General features: G+C 49.3%; 3 protein-coding genes across 6 annotated transcripts in view; 2 read left to right on the forward strand and 1 right to left on the reverse strand.

Annotated features, from left to right (window-relative positions):
- Positions 1–1043: 1043 nt before the first annotated feature.
- ALKBH2 (alkB homolog 2, alpha-ketoglutarate dependent dioxygenase) lies at positions 1044–5206 on the reverse strand. Its single transcript, XM_054996667.1, has 4 exons — positions 5038–5206; positions 3862–4164; positions 2536–2734; positions 1044–2338 (listed from the first exon to the last, which is right to left on the reverse strand). Exons 2-4 carry the CDS (start codon positions 4145–4147, stop codon positions 2026–2028), a joined length of 798 nt encoding a protein of 265 aa, XP_054852642.1. The 5' UTR covers positions 4148–4164; positions 5038–5206; the 3' UTR covers positions 1044–2025.
- Positions 5207–5398: 192 nt separating this feature from the next.
- UNG (uracil DNA glycosylase) lies at positions 5399–14427 on the forward strand. 2 transcript variants are annotated; one of them, XM_054996546.1, is made up of 7 exons: positions 5399–5580; positions 6083–6289; positions 9445–9540; positions 10748–10845; positions 11029–11117; positions 11591–11769; positions 12903–14427. In XM_054996546.1, the coding sequence occupies exons 1-7, from the start codon at positions 5491–5493 to the stop codon at positions 13041–13043; spliced, it is 900 nt and encodes a 299-aa protein (XP_054852521.1). In that variant the 5' UTR covers positions 5399–5490; the 3' UTR covers positions 13044–14427. The 2 variants fall into 2 exon arrangements, with proteins under 2 accessions (XP_054852521.1, XP_054852520.1); XM_054996545.1 differs by lacking the exon at positions 5399–5580 and having other exon boundaries at positions 5977–6289.
- Positions 14428–18450: 4023 nt separating this feature from the next.
- The window catches only part of ACACB (acetyl-CoA carboxylase beta), a 69502-nt gene continuing 63841 nt past the window's right edge, over positions 18451–24111 (forward strand). For all 3 annotated transcript variants that reach the window (XM_054996841.1, XM_054996842.1, XM_054996843.1), the window contains exons 1-2: positions 18451–18558; positions 19535–19635. The gene's annotated coding sequence lies outside the window, so the exon portion shown is untranslated. The remainder of the gene's footprint in view (positions 18559–19534; positions 19636–24111) is intronic.

The following is a 24111-nucleotide window of genomic DNA, read 5'->3' on the forward strand; positions in this document are numbered from 1 at the left end:
GCCCCTTAGTTTGGGCAGAGCCTCCCTGGACCCCTATCTCTGTTCCATGGCATCTTCAGGTGTGTACTAAGACTTTTGGTCCAGAAAGTTTGGCCTTACTCCACAGCCGTAAGGATAATAATAATAAGTTTGATTTATTATACTGCCCTTCAGGCAACTTAACACAGCGGTTTACAAAGTATATTACTATTATCCTTGCAACAATCACCCAGTGAGGTGGGTGGGGCTGAGAGAGCTCCTAGAAGCTGTGACTGACTCAAGGTCTCCCAGCTGGCTTCAAGCAGAGGAGTGGGGAATCAAACCCAGTTCTCCAGATTAGAGTCCTGCTGCTCTTACCCACTACAGCATCAAACCAATGCAGGAACTGCAGCCTGAGCCCCCGGCCCTGTCAAGTGGAGGGCCACTTAAGTTTGCAGGGAATCCAGTCCCTCTGCTTCAGGATCCACTCTGGGGATGGAATGAATCCTTGCTGTCGAAGCAGTGTACCACGTAACAGTTCAGTGTGAATGGATCCTGCCTGTCTCAGGGCTCAGCTTCTGAGAAAGATGTGCTTGCACAGTGGCAGAATAGAAACGGGAGCCCCGAGAATGGAATTTTCAGATGTGTGTGTATTAATAAAATGTTCTGAACTGCTGCTCTGTTATCTTTGCTCAGCTGTTACAGAAAGGATTTATGCACTGGTCACGTGTAGCACCAATAAACAGACTAGTCAGAAATGTAAAAGGAACTGCCTCTGTCCAAGCACAGCAGCCTTTGTCTGATTCTCATACACCTCCCAGCAAGCTCCCTGAGAACTTTTCCATCCCTGCCCCTGCCGCTCTCCCAAACAGAACCACTTGCGTCCCTCTTGAATAAAGCCTGCTCTGTGTCCTTATTTGGTACCCTTAACCAGACGGATGTGCCTGCGGATGCTCTGGCTGTCCCTCCTCCTGAGCTGCTGCTCTGCTACACCACCACTGCCATGAACATTCATAGAATCGGAGACAAGAGCCTGAAATGGAAGTCACACAGTGCACATATGCCTCTGTTTCCAGCAGATATTTTAATTCAGAAAGCATTTTTAAAACCAGGAATTCTGTTGCATTTGAAACAGGAACAATCTTGAGGAAGTAGGACAGATGCAGAATCACATCTGCCGATGCTTGCCAGCTAGAGGCAGGCAAGGTATTTCAAACAGCTGGCTTGCGGCTCATAGTATATAATTCATCCTATTTCTGGCACTCTGTAAAACAGATCTGGAAGGCTTTTGTATTGTTCCCAAGATCTGCAAACCTTGTTTTTACCACGACAGTGTTTTTTTAAAGTGTGTATACCTCGGTGAAGCCTCTAAACCCATTTTCAGTCTTTTGAAGGCAAAAAGATTGCAGTCTTTCTTCAGCCTTAGATTTCCCTAGACGACACTGATTGTACTTGGCAGGTCCTAATATCGCTGGGTTATGGTAAAAAGATGCCCAGTACTGGCTCTAGAATATAAGAGAGAATGGAGGCTTCCAGCTGCAATGAAAGACAGAGATGGGCCCTCAATAGACTTGTGCAGTTCTGAATAGTACGGGGTGAGGGGAGAAGGATATTTGGATCAGGCGTAGATGAGTGTCAGTTCTGGGAGGAAGGTGACTTTAGAACAGCTGATGGAAGACAGTCCTAGCATGTTCTCAGTTTGGGGTCCGGCAGGGGTGGGCGGGTTGCGGAGGGTAACCAGCTGTAGCCTGAGCAAAGTGCATTCCTCTCCCTTTTCAGCAGCTGCAACACCCAGAGGAGTGGAAGCCGCCCAGACCACTGAAGGCAGATTAGCCATAGTACAAAACTGTCTGCTCAGACTTTGCTATATGGCCGCTGTAGTGATACTCAAAATCAAATGTTCAGCAAAGTTCACAAGTTGCTCGAAACCATTTGAGTAGAGAAATGTCCTGACATGGTGTGATCCATATTTTGTGCTGCCCTTGTGTGCGAAGGCGGCCATCAACTATAAAAGAGGACCCCTGTTTCAAGAAGGACAAGGAGTGGTCACATAGAAACTGGACAGCTCTATGTCACAATCCTGTGAGCCATCACTTTCCGAAAGGTCAGGTTGATTCTTGGAGCCAAGATCTTCTTGCGGATGGGCAAACTGTGGTACCAGTAGCGGTTGGTTGGGAAGTTCATCATCAATAAACTGCCATGTTGCAATGGCAACTTGATGGGCTCGATGTGGCGCGAAGGTCTTTTGCCTCGGGAAGTGCTGTGCCGGAAGACAAAGTCCCTGCAGGCCCCCAAAGAGACTGAAGCGATGGGACTGCGAGGGACCAGCTCTCTTTCGTCGTCCCTGTGCTCTCCTATGTGATCATGTCCATCTTTATATCTGCGAAGGCAGAAAAGATCCACTTTAGCTTTTGTCCCTCTTAAGTTTCTGCCTCAGTTGAAGCCTCCAGCAACTGCCAAGGGCAGCTCCCATACACAAAGCAGCCAGACAGACGCACCATCACAGGGAACCCACCCTGGAGAGCAGGCGTGGTGGGCAGAACTGCTCTAAGTCATCCCAACCTTGAACATTACTACCTATTAATGAGAACGAAGTTGAAGGTGTGGCTTGTGGCCAGCTGGATCTGGTCCCTGAGGTGCTCCAGAACTGGAATCCACGGTTTGGGAGAGAAGGTGACCCCCGAGTAAGTGTAGGTCAACCCAGAGTCTCCGTAGGTCACCTGCTTCCTCGGAATGTTGTGCCACTTGCCAAAGACGTGCAGTTTGGTAAATTCTCCTATTTGGAGAAGAGGTATAAACAGCTCAAGGTGGGTTTATGCAACTGGATGTAAGCAAGAACTGGTCCCTACTGGGGACAATGTGTGGGTGTGTCTTCCTTGATATTAGTAAATGGTGGACAAGCTTCCTTCAAAGCATGACAGCCATGGCTGTCGCTACGAATCTTCTCCTGCAATTCACAGCAGTTGGAGAGGGCCGGCCATGGTCTAAAGCACGTCTTGGCTCATGCAAGGTCTAAGCAATCTGGCCCATGCTGGTCTGTGTCAGCAGAGTGTGCCCCTGTAACAGAACCCTATCTTAGGGCTGTGTCACGGCCCCCTAGGAAATCTCCCAGAATCCTCTGTGATGTGCCAGGGTTTTTTTAATGAATGAATCAATTCAAAAGGGGTTCCCACTGGATAGTCATTTTGAACTATGGTTACCTTCCATCCAATTTTGAGGAACAAGGTTTGGCCCTTACTTTGCTGTTTGTGAATATTGCAAGATTTAGACCGTTCTGTGACTTGTTTTTGATAAGATCCTTCCCCACCTCTCCATCACGTTTAAGCTGTTCGTTTTTCCTTCATCCCTTAATTAAGAAGTTACTAGAATTGTATTACTTGTCAATAAGTATTTGCACACTGCTGCTAAATCATAGAAGCATAGGGTTGGAAAGGACCTCCAGGATCATCTAGTCCAACCCCTGCACAATGCAGGAAATTCACAACTGTCCCCCCCCCCCCCCGCCACACACCCAGTGACCCCCCTGCTCCATGCCCAGAAGATGGCAAAACATCATCAGGATTCCTAGCCAAACTGGCCTAGGGAATTTTGCTACCTGACCCCAAGGTGGCGACTGGCATTACCCTGGACATGTAAGAAGGGACCACGAGAACTAAGCACTGATGCAACCCTTCGTGCCCTCCCTCTCATGATCTGCCTAGGAAAAACGATCAAATAATTTTTTAAAGGATGTAGCAGCACTGAAAATGCGTAAATTAGCTGCTATGCTTGCTATGGCTGCTACCTGATCAACAAAAAAGGTAGATTTTAAGGCAGCCTTTCAGATAGCTAATAGCTGCCCATGGATTCAAAGGAACAATCCCTGCCCACCAGCTAAAGACGAGACTCCAGGCATTCATTTACCTTCAAAATATTCTACCTCCTTTTCCAATTCTTGGAAGAGCCAGTCAGCCTTGGCTTTGCCAAACAGAACGGTGTAGTTGCAGTCCAACCCCTCAGCCCGAATTTCCTTCCAAGGGGTGGCACATATCACGCGGGGCTCATCCGGGAGGGCCATGGGTAGCCTGGGCCTTTTCTCCTCTGTTCCATTCTCTTCCTTGGCACAACCTGCCTCCTCCTCCTCCTCCGGCTGATGCTTTCTTTTCTCTGGTTGGAGCTTAAGAGCCCCCCGGACTAGGAATTTATCCATTGCCAGTTGTGACAAACCTGAATGTGGGGAAAGGGGGGAGGAATAAGCTTGCATTCAATGGAGCCACATTAGGTATTAAATGAAATGTTCCAAATGGAAGTGCCATATCTCAGAATATATTTTCAGTCACCCAATTAAATGGCTTTGTAATAGAAAACAAGATGGGAAGCCGTTCTTCACACAGTGCACAAGTCACCTGTGGGGGTTGCCAAGGGAGTGTAGATGGCTTTCAATAGGATCGGGCAAAACTACATTCAGAGAGGACAGGTCCAGGGGTGGCTGCTAAAAAACTAGATAGATGCATATGTGCCGTGTGAGCCAAATGGAACTTCCATGGTCAACAGCAGTATACCTAGGAGCACCAGATGGGGAAATTGGAGAGGGAGGCTGGCGCTAGTGTGCTGCTTTTGTCAGTGCCTCGGGCATCTGGCTGGCTTCCGGGGATAAACCCCGATGCCAAACTGGAGGGCCCTTGGATCTCCTCAAAAAGAGGCCGCAGCCCATGAAATTCACAGAAGATGGAGAGATTGAATGGCTGGGGGAAAGTGCCGGGCGGGGCAAGTTGAGATTGGATCGACGACACTGGCCGTGATGGGTGAGGAGAAAGTGGACGGAGGAGCTTTACTTCCTCTCCCTTTCGTACTAGGAGTCAGGGGGCGCCTGTGACACTGATGGGCAACAGATTCACACCAAGACAGGCGAAGGAGAATACTGCTTCACGCAATGGGTCAGCGGCCTGTGGACCTCACCGCCACGAGATACCACGAGTCGAGATGGATTCACGGCGAGACAGGGCAACGAGACGGCGGCGAGGTCTGTCAAGCAGCGCCCCCCGCCGCTTCTGCGCGTACTTAGAAGGAAGCCTCCCGCCCCAGGCGGGAGCCACCTGCCTTGCTTCGGGAGAGGCGCCTTCCCTTGACGGCTTTCCTGTCTGCTGAGATCCAGAGCCTAGGCAGGAAGCCTGTTCACACGTTACTGCCCTCGAATACGCGAGTCAGGGGAAGCGTCGTGCACGAAGGACCCCGCGAGCTTCCCTCCTCCTTTTCAGCTACGGATCAACACGAGCCATGCGCGCCAGCATCATACAACACGCATGCGCCAAACAAACCCGTCTTCCTGGTTTCCCTAGCTGCACCACGCACGCGCACAGCGACCGCCTCGAGAAAGGGCCGCCCTCCCTCGATGCGCATGCGTGTTCATTTTGGCGCCAGATTTGGGTTGCTGAGGGAACAAGAGTCGGTCCCGGAGCGACCGCGCTGTGGGAGCAAGAGGCAACCCTCGCCCAGCCGAACCAGGCCCCTCCAGAGCTGCAGCGCCGGACCCCGCCTCCGAACGCCGCCACCATGATCGGGCAGAAGACGCTGCTTTCCTTTTTCACGGCGGCGACCGGCAAGAAGCGGAACCGCTCACCGGAACCAGGCGAGACTGCTGAGGTAATGGAAAGCAGGAGCCGCTCTCCTTCAAGGCCAGGAGGGAGCGACTGAAAAACGGTTTCAATCGCCCGAGTTCGCGCGCGTTAGAAAAGGGCGCCAGTCCGAGGCGGCGACCAATGGGAAGCGGTCTTAGTTGCGATTTAACCAATAGAAAATGACGCAGGGGTGGGACTAGGTACAAGCCAACAGAAGTCCGTGCTGCCTTGGCAACCAGAGGCTGGGGGCGGGGCGATAGGCACGCTGTTAGCGCCGCTGTTAACTAATTGGGGAACGGGAAGGCGGGGCGACTTTCGATCTTGACTGACAGTCCAATAGGGAAGCGAGGCTGGTTTGTTGGGCCGTGATTTTGCCGCGAAATGCCCACGTGTTCTTTTTGGCCGGAAGTTGATTGTTTTGGTCGCTGCTCATGGCTGGTTCTGCTGCCTCAGCGCTGGCCTACCTTCCTCGGCTTTCTCTGCCGCCTCCTCCACTGTTCCACGGATGCTTCCTTCGGTTTTTCCAGGCCTGCTCCCCGAAGAGGTCAAAGGCTGACGCTTCCTCCCCTCGCTCTCCTCCTCTGAGCCCGGAGCAGCTGGAACGGATCCGTAGGAACAAAGAGGCGGCTTTGCAAAGACTCGCAGCCCGCACTAACAGCCTTGTCCCCGCGGAGATTGGGCGGGGCTGGAGGGTCTCGCTTACTGGAGAGTTCTCCAAGCCCTATTTCTCCCAGGTAAGCCAGAGGCGCCGAGGCGGATCCATTCTTTCTTAACCGAAAGCCTTACACCCGAGCTTCTTGTCCTGTTGCATTGGAGATGCATGAGAATGCCCACTGAGCCCCGCCCCCCGTGGCATGAAGCTGTCTTATTGCGAGGTCAGGCTATATGTCAGTATTGTCTCTTCTGACTGGCAGTGGCTGTCCACTTCCCTTACCCTTGGTACCTGAAATACTTAAACTGGGTTTGGCGTCTTCTGCATGCAAACCAGGGCCTCTTCTATTGATTTCTTTCGTTTTTCAGTCCCCACTCCCGTTTTCTTTTTCCTAACTCTGTTTTTTTACTTTAGATTTTGCTTTGGCCAGAGAACAGCCTTCTATAACTTGTAAGGTGCTTGGGGTATTTTATTATTATGTTTTATCTGAGTAGATAAGATTATTCAGCCAGCTAGATGGAAAGATTGGTCAAATCCCCTTCCTTGTTAATATTTGGAATACAGTTTCTCTGTTACTTAAAATAACAGAGAAACTATCCCACAAGATGGTTAATACTATATACCTGCTTCAGGACCTAGTGCAGATGACGATAGTGTATATATATTTATTCATTTCTTTTATATTTTGCCTTTTCCTGTAAATCAAGGCAGATTACAAAATTGCATGATACTATATGAAGTTAGAAAACAATGCTATCAAAACCACAGAAGACACAAGGGTTTCACAAATTAGAAAACAATTGAGTAAAACCAAGATACACATATATTAAACCGTGCCATAAACGATAGCCCTTGTCCCTTTGCAAAAGTGTGTTCCTGAACAATTCCATTTTACTGCATTCCTGTTCCCTTTTGCCCTCCTGAACGATTCTGTTTGACATATTTTGCTGAATGACGGTAGTGCGGGACACTTCCTGGCCTCCTGAGGCAGGCCATTCCACAAAATGGGGTGTCCCGATGCAGACTCACACTGGCAGCAGGCAAGGGATAACTCCCAAGTTGTCCGAGCAGGGCAGCACCCAGTTCCAAGGTTCAGGCACCAACTGGGCACACTCACGGCTTCAAGTCCAAAGGGGGATTCCAAAAACACATCCACAGGAACAGGCCAAGGTCAGGGACAAGAGAATCAGTTCCAAACAGCAGCAAGGTCAGTAGTGAGCGGACTCGTTGCTCCCTCTTCGGCTGCTTTTAAGCCTCACAGTGCTCAGCTGCTTGTGCTATAGCACGCACCTGCCAGCTGTCTCAGTCCTGCTCCTGCGAGCACTCATCATCACTAATGATGCTGGGCCGGTGCTGTGCTGCTAGCCTGGCACTGCGCCTTCTGGCTTGGAGGGCTCTTCTAGCCCTCCTCTGGCAGCGCTCCCGAGGCTCTGGTGATGAAGGGGGAGAGCTGGCCTGCACCTGGCTTTCTGTTGCCAGCCCAGGGCTGGGAAGCTGAGGAACCGATGTGCTGGGTCCTGGCTGTGGATCAGTATCTGAGCCTTCAGAGCCTGCCTCCTCCTGCAGTGCCTCTGCCACTGGCTGTGGATCTGGGTCAGGTTCACCAGCTGCCTCTTCCTCAGAAGAGTCCTCTGAGTCTCTCTGCTCCACTGGGCCAGGTTGGTCCATGACATGGGGTCTACAACAGAACGATCTTACCAATTTGCAAGTTGGCACGTTCTGCAGGCTTTGCCCACTGTCACAGTGGGGCATATTAGGAGAGGTGGTTCTTTATCCATGTGGATCCTAGGCCCTGGAGGACACTGTAGGTGATACATACGCTGCCTGGTTCCTGATAATAATCATGCTGTAGCTTTCTGCACAAACTGGCGTCTCTGGGTTGTCTTTGAGTGTAGATAACTGTAGAGTTTGTTACAAAAGTCTAACCTCAGGGTTACTATGGCAGGGGTCCACATGGCCAGATCAGCCAGGTCAAAGAATGGAGTCATATTCAGGGCTAAATGGAAGCAATATTGCTGCTAGATTAACTTGCTTCTCCAGCAATAATGCATTGCTGTGTCCAGTATGACCCTATACTCATAAATCAGTCCATGAGAGTCAGCGGAACCTCATCACATGCGTGAAGCACAGTGCCCTCCAAGACTTTAGCTTTCCCAACCTGCAGCATCTCTGTGTTCACCTTTAACCATTTAATCAAAGCAGCCTATTTTAAAACCAGCAAACATTAAAACAGATCTATAGTGCCTTCAGGTGATACTAAGAACCAAACTAGCAACACCTTATTTATTTATCCTCGCTAAGAGGATATTGTAGTTCACCATGGTCCAGACTGCCCCTAAAACTGCACAGAATAATTCTGTCTGTAGCCTCGTCAGAAAGTGTGGACTAATGGCTAGTGGGATGGACTAGGATCTGGGCGACCTGGGTTCAGTTCCCCACTCTGCCCTGGAAGCCTGCTGGATGACCTTGGGCCAGTCACAAACTTTCAGCCTAACCTACCTCGCAGGGTTTGTTGTGTGGAAAAAATGGAGGAGAATGATGTAAACCACTGCGGGTCCCCATTGAGGAGAAAGATAGAGTATAAATGAAGTAAAAATAAGATTTTTTAAAAAGGAAGGTAGGAGTCTTCAGTCTCTTCCAGGAGGCCGTTCCACAGATTTGGGGCAGCGACTAAAAAGCTTGGGCCCAGACTGTAGCAGAATATGCCTTAGGCAAGTAGTAGGGGACTGAAAGTGGACCTTACCAGTTGGAATGAAGCTGCCGCGTGGGAAAATGCAGCCCTCAGGACAGAAGACGAGGAACTGTTCTGGTTCTGCTGCACATTGGATTCGGAGCCCATCCTCACCAGCACCCCCGGGAGGAGGAGGAGGAGGAGACACCACCACTGCATGAGGCTTACGTGGTTCCCCGTGCTGCAGGATGCATGCTGTTTGAGGTCCACATTTTTAAGGGCTTACTTGATCTGCATGCATGTGAGTCTAGCTCCAGAAGGCATCATTGCATGTGATTTCTTCACTTTTTCCCAAAACTATTGGCTGGCTGCCTCCTTTTAAAATCCTGGGTAATAGTGAGGCTTGGTTCCTGACAGAAGAAAGTTTTATTCATCAACTTGGAGGTAGCTACTTGAACCCGCACGCTTGCACCTAGCACAATACGGCCTGCCACATGCCCTCCTCATCGCCTCCCTTATCCTGATGAGGGAAATCTAAAAATATCTCCTTCTTTCTTCCTAACCAGCTAATGGCCTTTGTTGCTGAGGAGCGCAAGCGTTACACTGTTTACCCACCCCCACATCAGGTTTTCACCTGGACCCAGATGTGCGACATCCATGATGTGAGTGACCCTGAGAGAGTCAACCCTGGGCAGGAGCCATGCCACAGGCCAAATCTGCTTTTGACATTTCTTGACCTTAAGGTGTAGCCCAGCGGCTGGAAGTCCCCACCAGCAGCTGCCTTCTGTTCTGTGTGGTCTTTTGCTAGATATGTATCTTGAGGGACCACAAGGGAGTGGGAGACAATTCAGAAATTGCCCCCAGCTCCCAAGAGCTCCCCTCCAGCATTGTAAGCTCTCAGGAGCTATAGTGGGCCAATCTACAACCTTCCCTTGAACTGACTCAGCTGCTGTCCCTCTGCCATGCTTCCTGCTGTATCCCCAGTCCTCATTTATTTATGGGAGTGGGAGTGGAGTGTCATTGATCACTTCACAAAATCATTATATCTCTGTGTTCCTAGGAAGTCCCCCCACCCCCACCAAGGATGTAAAGACTCCTTGCTTGTCTGTGGGTGGACCGTTGTGCTCCTATACTGATCACAGTGGGGCTGAGTCATTTTACTATCAGGAGAAGGTGGTAGCTGGGACGCCCCTGCTTAAGGCCACGTGCTGAGCTTCTAGCTGAGCTGTACCTTGAAACAGGGACTTCCCAGCTTGCAGCTCATTCTCCTAATTTAACCACCATGCCAAGCAAGCTGTGGTACAGCTGCTAGTTAATGACCATCTTGCCAGTGGAACGTGTGAGGCAAAGGCTCTTTCAGCCCCACTCTGTGTCTGAACCTAGTGGTTCTCAAGCTCTTCTAACTGGGACTTGCTTCTAGACTTCTAAACTTGCTGTACCTAATGGAAATCCTCTTGCAAAGTAAGGCAACGTTACTTTTCTCTTTCTCAACATAAGAGGCATGAATCTCACATCAATTAACATTGATACAATTTTATATTGTATTGTATGTTGAGGTTATTTTGTTCATTATGCTGAGGCAGGACCAAATTTGCCATTGATCTTCCCAGAACCCCCTTTCCCAGTTCATCCTGTTCTCCTCTCTCCTCACCTTACAAATACCTGAGAGAGAGCTGCGACCCACTTTTGAGTCCTGACCCAGAGTCTGAGAATTGATGTTCTAGCTCAGAAAGTAGCAAAAAAAGTTCCACCTGTGTCGCAGAGTACATTGGTAGCGGGAATTTTTATTATTTTTATTTACGTTCTTTATAGCCCGCCTTTCTCACTGAGACTCAAGGCTGTTAACTTTTTATGTTTTTGCAATTTCAGGTGAAAGTCGTCATCTTGGGCCAAGACCCGTATCATGGGCCCAATCAAGCGCATGGCCTCTGCTTCAGTGTCCAGAGACCTGTTCCACCTCCACCCAGGTAAGGTTAGCCGTTGTCTATACAGAAATTCCAGAACTGTGTTAGGATCGCGCGCACATGCTTATTTCTCGCGGGTCGTCCTTTTCAAGGGAATGTATCATTACTGTTTGATGGGTATTGAACGTGTGTAGCCGAGGTTTGGATGGTTCTGTTGCAAAACCTGTTTTGTTTTTTTGTTTGCAGCTTAGAAAATATCTACAAAGAGCTTGCGACAGACATAGAAGACTTTTCTCATCCTGGACATGGGGACTTGACAGGGTGGGCCAAACAAGGTGATCAAGAGTCCTGATTTGCTCTCTAGGCTGGGCCCTGACCCGCCACCCCATCTGTGTTAGCATCCGGCAGAAAGAAGCAGATTTCTTTTTTCCAGGTCCTGGTAGAAGTGGGAGAATCCACTTGAGCACTAGCCTGCTTCTGGCAAGGAAGCCTCCCAGGTGCTGCTGTTGGCACTGCATGCCCAGCCCAGCCCTAGTCATTTTTCTGCTGCTGAGAGGCCAGGCTCTCCTGTGTAAGCAATACTTCTCCACGGTTGATGACAGCTGAGAAAAGTCAGGCTAGCTTAGAGCTGCGTTTGTTTGTCCATGTATGTATCCCCGTGAAAACAGTAATATATTAGCCTCAACATGCAATAGGTGTGCATCCCAGTGAACTAGCGCCATGCGAGTCTGTTGCATAAAGCATTAGTGATTAAAAATAATGCCTTGCTTGACCCTGATTGTGCCTTCCTGTTTTGTGTGAACTTTAGGAGTCCTTTTGCTCAACGCTGTCCTCACAGTCCGAGCACACCAAGCCAATTCCCACAAGGAGAAGGGCTGGGAGCAGTTCACAGATGCAGTGGTGTCTTGGCTGAACAATAACCTGGATGGGCTAGTCTTCATGCTTTGGGGAGCCTATGCTCAGAGGAAGGGTGACTCTATTGACAGGGTAAGGACATCTGGGCTGTCCCATCTTTCTAGAAGTCATGTTTGGGGGGCGGTGAAGGGTCAAGAAAACTGGGTTAGCTGGCCTGCAGTGAGGAATGGAAACCTAAGCTCTGGCAACTTAAGTATATTTATTTTATGTGGGAGAGGGGAGGGCATACATAGGCAGCCAGCAGTGAAACTTCCATGTTTAGAAACTGGCTACAGTTAACTGCTTGCTATTGGGACCATATTTCAAAGGGTGGTGGTGTCTCTCCTCTGCTTTTGATTTTCAATGGTAGAAGACGGGATGCGGATCCAAATAATCTCTTGGTGTGACAATTGTGTTCCCAAGTGCAGACTCCTTGCTGTAGAGCTCCATCTTTCACACAGCAGAATTGGAGGCTTGTGGCACCTTAGAGACCAACAGGATTTTCAGAATGTACGCTGAAAAAGGGAGCTCTGACTCTGAAAATCTGGTTGGTCTCTTAAGCTGCCACTGGATTCAAATCCTGCTGTTCTGCTGCAGACCAACATGGCTACCCACCTAAAGATCAATCTGTTGTGTTCACCTCTGCAGGGAGTAGTTTTAGTTTGCTTACTAAAGTCCTTTCCAATTTAAATACAGTCAATCTGATTTCTGAACACATTAAGCCCAATTCAGTCCACATTTCTCAGGAGCATGAAAAGGAAAGGGGCAGCCGTTAGAACGGCTACCTTTGCAGCAGTTTAAAGAGGGCGATGCAAAGTTGGTGCTAAGCTCTTTTACAAGACTGAATATGAGTGCAGTGGCACCTTTGAGACAAGAAGCTTTTCAGGGTACAAGTTTTTTAGAGACAAAGCTCTCTTCTTCAGACTCGTGTCTGAAAAAATGTGAAGTCTGCAGCATCCCAAGCAAATGACATTCATTTGGAGGACTCCTTTATTTGGTCCTGGCACTGTGTAATTGGAGTTTTTGGAATCCTGGTTGTGTATGATTAATGTTTTAGGTTCCTGGACAAATGCTCAAAAGTTACATTCTGCTATTGTTTCAAAAGCATTGGGAACTCTGAGTTGGGTGGAAAGGTGGCATAGAAATGTTTTAAACGAATAATTATGTTGACGTATCAGTCACAGGTGGGAAAGATTGTGAGGTGAAATCTCTCTGCTCTCTTGCAGAAACGCCACCATGTCTTGCAGACGGTCCACCCTTCACCCCTCTCTGTGCACAGGGGTTTCTTTGGCTGTAAGCATTTCTCAAAAACTAATGAATTGCTGCGAAAATCTGGGAAGAAGCCCATTGACTGGAGGGCACTCTGAATGGTTTGTCTGGCCTTGGGAAGCTGCTGCAATCTAAAACAGACATTTAAGAGTGGCAATTTTACGAGCCTGGAGGAGTCTAGAAATTTCATCTTTGCAGTCCCTTTCACTGAATGGGACAGGTGATCTAAACAGTTTTTTTAAGCCCTCTTACTCTGGACTATTCACTGCGACTATTCCCAAGAATACTTTTTGAGGCTTGAAGGTATGCATTTCACATTCCAGGTGCATTTGAGTGCAAATTATATAGGAGCAATATAAATTTTTGTTCTTAGATTGGGGCCCAAGTAAATGTTCTGTGCTATTATAAGAACATTTTATTTTTATTCCCTATCTTGTTCCTGTTTTTTGAGGAGCATGGAAGTACTTCTTCATTTCTAACAGCAAAGAAGCTATTTTTCATTTTGGTTTCTTGTTACAGAAAAAGTTACCAAACAAAGCAGTTTGGCATCTAAGGTGGCCTCACGTTTAGGCTTCCAAGCTGGCCCTCTTGTAAGAGGTAGGTTAAAAGTTTTTCTGTGAGCTGTGGTTCTCAGCTTTAGTCGTTTCTGTAGCCTGAAGGAACTGGATTCCACTGGCTCCCCTCCTCACTCCTAGACACATTGTGAGGATGAGGCCAAGTGTGGGACAGCTTTGCATTGTGTAGAAGGGAGAATGAGCTGCTCTCATTTCCCACTTCAGAGTAGCATGACAATGGGGTACGCTGCATTTGCCAAACCAAATACCCATTAAAAGCAGATGTGAAATTTGGTGTCCCAGAGCAGTGTTGGTTCTGAGATTTGGAAGTCTCCGCAACATTTGTAAATGCATTTAAATTATATGTAAAATCATGCTCTTTGGAAGTTGGTCATCCATAGCTTCCATCAGTGCGGGAAAATCTATGGCATTCCTCTTGTACAAGCCCTTGCAAAGGGGTGTGTGTGTGGTTACACCAGGCTTACCAAGCGGTGATGTACATTATGCTGTTCTCACTGCCATCCACCAAGTCCTTAAGTATTCCTCCTTAGTTCTTGCTGGAAAAAAATGAGGTCCTCATAAAGGCATCTGTTACAAGTATTCATCTAGGGGCCAGTAAATGGCTTTATTCATCTTGAATTCATGAGAAGCAAAATTGGTTTACCTGTTTTGTATGCAAATTGCATAAGAAGATCTATACTGGTATATTTTAAATACCAAATTGAGATGCACATATTGTTCCTGTAACACTAGAGACAAAGTTGGCTTTTTTGAGTCACTATATAATTTTTTAAAAATAAACATCTGTTTTGATACATATTTCTTGTTGGCATTAATTGTACTTGTTCATCGTATACTTCTCTTGAGTCTTTATATGGTGATACTTATGTTCGCAAGAGCCATTCTGACATCTGGCATTTATTCTACCTGTTTTCCTCAGCTTAACAATTACGATGTTTAAACCTTCTTAACTTGTATAAAAGATTTTCAAATAAAAACAATTTTCTGATGGAGAAAAATGTTTGAAAATGCACAAGCTAGTTGTTTGTTCATGGCCCCAAAGAGAAAGCAGAGGATCTGCTGTGGTGGGGTCAGGGCAAGGGAGGGGTCTCTGTACAAAAACCACATATAGTCTTGGACTGGAAGCCTTCCAGCGCACCAGCAGTTTTGTCAGATATGGGTGACGTTGGGCCAGTCGCATCCTCAGCCTAACTCACATTGCAGGGTTGTGGGGATAAAACTGCAGAGGACATGGTAAGCTGCTTGCAGCCCCCGCCCCTTGAGTCATAACCAACTCACAGCTACCCCATCCAGAGAGAGTCTCAGACAAACGGACAGAGGTGGTTTTGCCATTGACTTTCTTCACAAAGCAATCCCAAGTTTGGAGTCCAGTCGTGCCTTAAAGACCAACAAGATTCCCAAAGTTTGAACTTTCAAGCACCTGACAAAGGGGGCTTTAACTCTTGAAAGCTCATTTCCTGGCAATCTAGTTGGACTTTAAGGTGCTCCTGGGCCTGAAAACTCAACAGAGTATAAGCTCCCGAGAGTCAAAGCTCCCTTAGCCAGTTTGGGGTTCTGGTTAAGAGCGGCGGGACTCTAATCTGGAGTCCAGATCCCCCACGCCTCCACTTGAAGCCAGCTGGGTGACTTCGGGTCAGTGACAACTTCTCGGAGCTCTCTCAGCCCCGCCCACCTCACAGGGCGATTATTGTTGTGGGGATAATCATGGCCTGCTTTGTAGACCGCTCTGAGCGGGTGTTAAGTCCTGAAGGGGTGGTTATTATTATTGCATCTCAGGAAGGGAGCCTCGCCTCTCCAGCTTTTGCCCCGGAAATCTTGGTCGGCCTTGAAGGTGCTCCTCGACTCTCGTCCTGCTCTTCTCCGCAGCCCGACGCGCCCTGCCCATCAGCAGCCCCCCCAGACTTGCTCTCATCCGAGTCCCCAGCAGCGGCTGCCCCCGCACCAGCCCCCAAGCTCTGCCCTGCGCAGCCAAAGCGGGGCTCAGCAGGCGCAGGGCGGCTACACAGGGAGCGACTAACTGAACAAGCACGCCCGGCCCTCCGGACGGAGCAACGCGACGGGGAGCGCCGGGTTTGGAGAGCCCCCCCCCCCCCCCGTGCCTGGCTTCGGGCTGCTGCCCCGGCCCTCCGCTGCCCCCGCCGCTTGTGCTGCGTGTTCACTGAACGTCCCACCCGGGGGTCCTCCTGCACGTCGCTCGGCGAGCGTCCCGGCTGCTGGCTGCGCGACAGTCCCCCGCGCCGGGCGACCCGCCTTGGGCCGCGGCGAGGAAGGGGCGCGCGAAACCCCCACGCGGGCAGCAGGGCGGCGGGGGCAGGCGGCGAGCGCCGGGCAGGCGCCTCCGAGCACCCGGCAGCGGCCGGGGCAGCGCCGCGTGTCCGGCCCGGAGAGGGGCGGGCTGCCGGCACCTCCAGCGCCTCGGCCCGCCCTGCCCCTCCTGTGCCGGAGCCAAGCCCGGCCCGCGCCGCCCTCTCCAGGGGAGCCGCTCGGGGGGCAGCTGCAGCCCGGCCAGGCGAGGCGAGGCGCTGCGCGGGGGGCTCTTTCTCTGGCCGGGCGCGGTAGCCGAGCCCGCCCCGCCTGCCCGGCGCCCTCCGGCCTCGGGTCCCCGCCTCTTTTGCGCCCGGCCCCGGAGGCGCCTCTTGCAGCCTGCTAATGGTTCGAACCGGGCTGTAAATCTACGGCGGAGTCAGCAGCGCAGCGCAGCTCTTCTTGGCATCGCCCTGCAAAGGCACCAAACCGCACCCCCCCCCCCGGCGGCTCCTTGGGGAGCAACCAAAGCGGCAGGCGCCTTCCGGACTGAACCTTCACTCTCCTCTTGGCCCGGAGGCCTTTCTGCAGAGGCAGTGGGCAGGTCCTCCCTGTGCAGGCAAGTCAGGAGGACTTGCAGCCCCCAGAAGGGTCCAGGGGCCCTGAAGTGCTGGGAGGGCACCGCGAGTCTGCGCGAGGCACCTCTGAGGGTTTAAAAAGGAGCCCGTTTGTTAGTTACGCAGAGAAAGTGAGCGGGCTGTAGACCTGGATGAGTGCAGGGGAGTTACAACTAAAACCTGCACGTGGAGTGAATGATTGAGGCCTGGATGTAGCAGTCCAGGTGCACGTTGCCTCTGCAGGTTTAAAGGCCCCAAAGAGGCTTTCAGATTGCCCATTCTGGCTTCGCAGGCAGTGTCAATATTGTGGCTTTTAAACCAATTGATGTTCCTCCGCATTTTGCAAATGGCTTCCGTGGTTGTGCAGTCCTGTGGGTGGGTGTTCAGAAGCACACCCCGCTTCATTTAGCAGAGAGCTTACACTTTGGTAAGTGAGCAGCGGCTTGCAGTCTTCCACCCACATGCAAAATAAAATCAAGGCATGCAGATGTCTGGGGGCTTCCTCTGCCACCTGCACAAAAGGTGATCTTTGCAGAGGTGAGGGTGGCTCTGCTTGAGTATCAAGGAAAAAGGACGCAGTAACAAAACCAGACCCCTGAAAACAAGTCTCTTACCTGTAGAAATAAATTGCAAGGACACACACACACCAAGAAGAGTCCGTTTGCACAATTAGAACAACACAAATTAAGATACACAGTCCAATTTGCTGGGACTGTGTCCACTTTCCCCCATTTCTCTCTGAATAGAACTGTTTTGCAGGCCTTCCTAAATGGCTGCCAGTCAGGTTGCCCTCTGCACCCTCTCTGGTGCAGGTCATTCCAGAAGTCTGGCCCACCATGGAAGAAGGCTTCAACTTAGCTGTGGCCATGCACAGGATCCTAAGGGATGTCAGCACGAGCAGAAGGCTAAGGAACATCGGTGGCACATGGGAATTCCGAGGAATGCAGTTTGATAATGTGGTTTTTAAGAAAGGAAGTTTGTTAGGGTCCATTCTGGCTGATTTGGGGGTTTCTCTTGCAGCATTTTGTAAATAACGTGCAAAAAAAGGGGTCCCGATCCTGAAACTGCAGGTTTGCTACAGATGAGTGGCCCATGCAGGAGTAGGAGCTCTGTGGTTCAAAAGTATGCTAAGACAAAATCCTGCGCACACTTACTGCAAAGGTCCGGAGGAGTTAGCCGTGTTAGTCTGTTGCCGCAAAATAGCAAAGAGTCCAGTAGCACCTTTAAGACTAACCCACTTTATTGTAGCATAAGCTTTTGAGAACCAGAGCTCTCTGTCGATGCATCTGACTAAGAGAGCTGTGGTTCTTGAAAGCTTATGCTACAATAATGTGGGTTAGTCTTAAAGGTGCTACTGGACTCTTTGCTATTTTACTGTAAAGGAAACCTCACTCAGCCTAACTCAGAAAAGCTGGATTGGTATGGGCTTTTCTAGGCTACGTTCGCTGGAGAGTTTTTAAAAAGACAACACTCACATTTTTTTGAAGTTTGTGTGCCAAGCTTGTACAAGCTCCAGATCAGATAATAGTCTTTCTAAAAACGTAAGCAAGGGGAGAACTGTATTGCTTTAAAACATAAACTGTTAGAAAGGCTCTGAATTTCAAGGGTGTATAAGAAGGCCTTTTAAGTGGCAGATGCACTGTTCATAGGCAGCCGGTGGTCCGTGACATTTGGTTGGCTCGCAGCGCTCCCAAGCAGTTGTCCGTGTTGGCATTGGAGAGTAACCTTTGCCCCACTTCCAGCCGAGTTGTCCCACTTGGAGCTCAGCAGAATAGTTTGGAAGCGCTCCAGAAGCGTGTTGTTCCTGGCGTCGGTTTGCTCGACCTATCAGCCCTCCTTGGAAGATAATTTCCATGTGGGGTAAACTGAGCAGGACTCGAGGCCCCACCTTTGGACTGGTGGCGTGGGTTTTTTAATTCCTTGTGCAGCATGAAAAACATTAGTCCTCGTGAAGCGGTTGAGTGGCATAGAGAACTGGCATTCCCATCCAGTTTGGGGGAGGAATTCCTGCCATTGAGGCAAGGTGGATTGTTCTTGCATTAGCTGAGTGGAGGGGGGGAGAAATCCTTTTGTTTAGAGCAGGTAATATTGAGGTGTGGTGATGGGGACAGGAGGCAGCTACCTGCGCAGATCTGAGTCTGGCCAGTAGAGGAACGGAGAGCACCTGCAAACCCAATGTAAGCATCCCTTGAGCTGCATAAAGGAAGAAAGGGAGGGTGTGTGTGTGTGTGTGTGTGTGTGTGTGTGTGTGTGTGTGTGTGTGTATAGCGGGGGGGGGTAAACTGCAGTAAGTAAATAAATGTAATTGGTGCTGGACTAAAGGTTCTGCCTCTGGGTACTCAACATCTTGTGATAAGCAGCAGCTGCGTTCTGTAACCTGTATAATAAAAAAATGTCCCGTCTTTTCTGTTCGACATTTTTTGCTGCTTGCAGAACTTCGCTCCCGTAAGTTTTGGAGAGGAGAGAAGGGGGGTCTGTTCAGCATCTCCACTGCTGGGTCCTTGAAAAACTTACTCAGAGCCAAGCTACAAGTGACGCCTGACACAGGTTGGACACTTGTCAGCTTCCCTCAAGTTCTGATGGGAAACGTAGGCGGCGTCCTGGTTTTACAGCCTGGCTCTCCGTTACAGCTGCAAGACCAGGCTGCCTACATTTCCCATCAAAACTTGAGGGAAGCTGACAAGTGTCCAACCTGTGTCAGGCGTCACTTGTAGCTTGGCTCTCAGTGGCTTCTCTGGCTTCTGAAGTTTCAGTCAGTGCATATGTTTAAAACCAGGAGGTCTAAACACTTTAATCTTAATAGAAAAAAAGCGGAGCATTTCAAAGAAATGGACTCTGTGCTGAGCGCCGTGTTCTGCAGCTCTTCGTTCCAAGTAATGTGCCATTTATGTGGCACCCTCCTTGGGTAAAAAATCCTGTACAGAAAAGATTTCTGCTGCTTTTTTGCATTTTGTCGCTCGGTCCTAGTGCATGCTTGCAAAGACCAGGGGATATTGGAAGAGTTGCGGGGGGGGCATTCTTGGGGGAGCAACACTTTGATCCTGTTAACATCTGTAGTGCAAGGGAGGTGTTGACATGCTCACGAGGCATGTGCGTTTACTTTCTTTTGGTCCCATCAGAATGAATTAATCTAAAGTTTATTTTTTACCACAGTAGCCGCCAAGCTCTTTCTCCGGTGCCTCGGCCACCAGCTTGCAAGCCTGACAGTGTGAAGGAAAAGTTCAGCTCTCTGGTTCCTGGGGGAACATGGACTTGTGAGTAATAAAACCGTCTCCAGAACCAGCACCTTCATTCATTCAGTAACTGCCCCGAGGAGCTTCCAGTCTAAAGTTTGACATTGGAGGAGAGGGCAGGGCAAAGGCAGCGGTCCAAACTGCAGAGGCCAGAGGGCGTGTCAGGAGATGTCCCGCGGGGAGCATGGCCTTTGGCTCCTGGAAGTGGCCCCCCCTCCTGTGAGAGAACAGAGGGTGCCTCTTTTAAGGTGGTGTTTACCTCTTGAAGACGGAACATGTGACACTTAAAATACACACACATGTACACCACAATGCCAGATTTTACCCTGTGCAGATTTTTAGTTGATAAAAAGTTTATTTTTAAAAAATCTGTTGTGAGTTTAATAAATCAGATTAAATGTTGCAGCCATGGTCACTTTTCCTAGATAGATTTCACTTTATTCCTGTTATTATTTTGAACTTCAGCAAGGTCGGCATGTTCTGGCTAATACATACGCAGATCTTGGTCTTGATAATGCAACGAAGTTTAATGATCTACTTGGGGGGGGGGTGCTAAAGAGCAGAAGTCCTTTCTCTGCTCTCCCTCCCTTTCGTTCTTGCTGAGGCCACTGAGGGGCAGAACTATACTTTGCCCCCAGGGCAGAGCACCAGGAAAACCCCTTGAGGATCTAGCCAGCTCTTATATACATCATTCTCACGACCTAAGAATCGCCATGGCCCAAGCATTTTTTGGGGCCCAGTACAAACTTGTAAACACTGGTGGCTAGCCTGTCATATATGTCTGTCTACATATCTGCCATGAGTATTTTTCTATATTCTGTGCTCTGTACTGATCCTCTGAGAGTATATGAAGTTGCAAATCAGTGGCCTGTTTGGCTGGGAGTTGCTTATCTTACAGGTGCCTACTAAGGTGTCTACTTTCATTTTCGCAGCAGCTTGAGAAATGTGTCCTTGAGTGCTGGCTTGAGCCTGGGAACTAAAAATGACTTCATTTTTTGCTTCTCTTGTCCAATTCTTCTTTCCTCCTACCTCAAACCCCCTTCCCCCCCTTCCTGGCTCTTTTGCGCCAGAATCCTAACCGTCCATATCCTACAGGCGGGATCATGCCCTATAACTAACTTCTCCAAACCTTTACACGTCACTTCTGCCAATACCCTTGTCTGTGTATGCTGATACTGATGGATCTCCTTTAACTAGTACACTGGAGTGTGTGCAATGGGGTACCATGGGGATTTAACTGCCAGAACCTGACATAGCCTCCCCGCCGAGTTTATTGCCTTTGCCAGCTGATCGCCAGTTGTGCTGGAAAGATGTCATCAGTAGGGCCCACGGGTATGCATGCACAGGTGAATCCCTCGACCCCCTTCCTGTTCCCACCAGTTGCCAGGGGGTCCTGGGCTGGCAACCCAAGCAGGAGAGGGACCCCAGCAGGGAATGGTGCCTCACAGCCCACCCTCCAAAGCCACCACTTTCTCCAGGGGAAGTGATTTCTCTCTTCTCGAGATCCGTTTGTTACTCTGGAAGATCTAGAGAATGCAAGCCTACCAACACCATAATTCCTCATCCCATACGTATAATCTCATGAACCATTAAGTTTGTTCTATTTATGACATTACTGTCACATATTCTACGTTGCTGGAAAATGCTCACGTCTGCTGCTTTTGTTTCATAATGACATCCAGCCTGAGCGTTCTACAAGTTGGTAACTAGTTGTAACTTTTTGGTCACTAAAAAGAGATTGTCCTGGACCATTCAAAAAGAGTCCAGTAGCACCTTTAAGACTAACCAATTTTATTTTATTGTAGCATAAGCTTTCGAGAATCAAGTTCTCTTCATCAGATGCCTGATCCGAACTGATGAACTGATGAACTGATGAAGAGAACTTGATTCTCGAAAGCTTATGCTACAATAAAATAAAATTGGTTAGTCTTAAAGGTGCTACTGGACTCTTTTTGATTTTGCTACTACAGACTAACGCGGCTAACTCCTCTGGATCTATGATCCTGGACCATTGTGGCTGAAAATACTAGGCCAGTTAACTGCAAGCTTTATTTTTTCTGGCCCTTTTCATAAACAACCTGTCCCCCCCCCCCCCACCCCAGTCCATTTCTCTTGCAAGTTCAGACTCTGCAGAGAAGAGGGCTAGGTGGCTTAACCCTTCTTGCCCTGTTGTAGAACACCTGCATTTTTTGATGAGTTCTGGCTTGCTGGAATTTCATTCCGCTTCTTCCACAGTCACGGGCAGTGTGCAAAGAAGCTAGGGCTGTGCGCATTTCACTGAAAATTAGTTGCCACGGACAAAGTTTCCATATTGAAATCATTCTCATCTTGATTTTGTCCATCTGCTTCCTTTGTTACTGTATTGTTGCCTGACTGCAGAAAGGCCTTATGTCAGATGTGCCCTGCTTATCTGCCATGTATGTCTATTGCACTCTGTTATATTCTGGGCCTCTGAGAATGTGTGGAGGAATATCCGTGTAGCTGGGTAACTGTGTAGCTGTGAATCGCTTATCTTGCAGGTGGCTGCTTTCACTTTCTCGGCTGGCATGGGAAAGTGTCCTTGTAATGCTCGTCAGACCTGTATCTCCCTGAAACATGGAATGAGCTCATCCTCCTCTTCCCCTCCCCCCTACCCCATCCATCCTTCTAGGCCCTGCACGTCTACGTTCGATCGGTCCTTATCCCAGGGCGGGAACCTTGCCCTATAACTAGCATTGCTTTCCCCCTTTTCGTCACTTCTGCCAGGGCTGTAGTCTGAGTGCACTGAGACTGAGGGATCTCTAATAAATAAACTTTAACTGGACTCTTAAAGTGTCTACAGTGAAGTAACTGGGGATCTAACTGGCAGAGCCTGACACCTTCTCTGATTGGAAAAACTGGAGGATAGGTTGGGGTTCTTCAGCTTGTTCTTGTTCTTGTACCCCCTTTCATTTCTGGCTGCTGGATTTCTATTTATGGCCACCCCCAGACGTGGTGGCAGCAGGGAGCCCATGGCTGTGAGTGAACTAGACTCTTACATCTATTTTGGACCTACGTAGCCTGCCCGAAGAAACAGCAGCACTCGCTCCCACTGCCTTACGGTGCTGTGCTTTGCCCTTCCTACCATGTGTCCCTTCCTCCTGCCTGTGCCAAAGAAATTCTGGGACTGGTAGTTCCTGATAGGAAGACCCCGGAGGCCCAACATTTCCGCACGTGGCTTGAGCATGGCTTCTGATTGGCTCCAGCAAACCTCACAAGATCTGGGCAACAGATACACAGAGAAAAGGAAATAAGCTTCTGTAAATATCCTTAGGCATGCTCTGCAGTCTCTCGTCCACTTTTTCCTCATGGTCATGGGAATTGCAGCCCTGGCTGGGCTCCTCCGGACCTCAGTAAAGTGTCGCCGTCCCTCATGTGCGGGGCCGTGAGAGTAGCCCCACTAGATCAGGCCCAAGGTCCATTTAGGAAAACATTTTGTTTTTCACGGTGGCCAACATGATGCCCCATGAAAGACCCACGGGGGCCAAAGCCGGCCCTTGATGTCGCCCCCCACTAGCAGCTGGCCTGCAGAGGCATGGCGCTTCTGAATGCGGAGCTGCCGTTTAGTCGCCGTGGCTGGTAGCCACTGATAGATGGCTCAACTATCAAATCTCGCGCGAGATTTGATATCTCGTGTGAGAAAATGCGATCTTCCGCGTTTTTTTCGCGATATTCCGGGTTGTTTCGAGCAGCGGGGAGCCGTGTGGAAACGGACCTTGTTTAAGGAGGCTTCTGAATTGAACAAAAACAAGGTTTGCACTATTGAGCACCTGGCAATAGAGGTGCACGGAGGCTGTATTTTTATGTTTAATCATCTTTTAATCTGTTTCGCGCAGTGCGGTTTCCCCAGCATTTCTAAGCTACCCGGAGGCAGCATTTGACAGGGGGCAAGGGAGGCTGTACGTTTCACTTAAAAAATACACATAGAAATGGATGGATGGAATGAAGCAGCAGCAGGAAACTTTTCAGCTTGAGATTTCTTTTTAAAAAATCACAATATAAAGCAATTATATGTATAGAACCAGAATCGTTTCACCAGCGGCACCAGCTAGGTCAAAATCTTAAGGAAGGTGAATCTGTGTACAAAGGTCTTTGCTGTTGTGCCTCTTAACATGCCCAAAGGTAACAGGTGTTCATCTTGCCAGACTGCCAGTCCTGCCTTCCCTTCCCAAACAGCATCCGATTCGCTTTCGCTCATATTTGGGCCAAGTCGCAGGCTCACAGCCAGCCGGCCTCCCTGTTCCTTGGGTGCTGTTTTTAGAGAATAAAAATAGCTTGTGTTTTGAAAGCCCAGCGGAAGCAAACTGCAGAGGAAGGACCGGGCAATAACGGGGCCTTCATAACAGAGTTGCGTAGGGGCAAGAGACAAAGAAGAGCTCGATCTTTTCCTGACTGAAAAAAGTAGGATTATTTTATTATAGGGTGTGTGTGCATGAGGAGAGTTTTTGACAGCAGTTTGTGTGTGTGTGTGTGTGTGTG

Source organism: Eublepharis macularius, chromosome 13 (genome assembly GCF_028583425.1).
Source record: "Eublepharis macularius isolate TG4126 chromosome 13, MPM_Emac_v1.0, whole genome shotgun sequence".
NCBI lineage: Eukaryota > Metazoa > Chordata > Lepidosauria > Squamata > Eublepharidae > Eublepharis > Eublepharis macularius.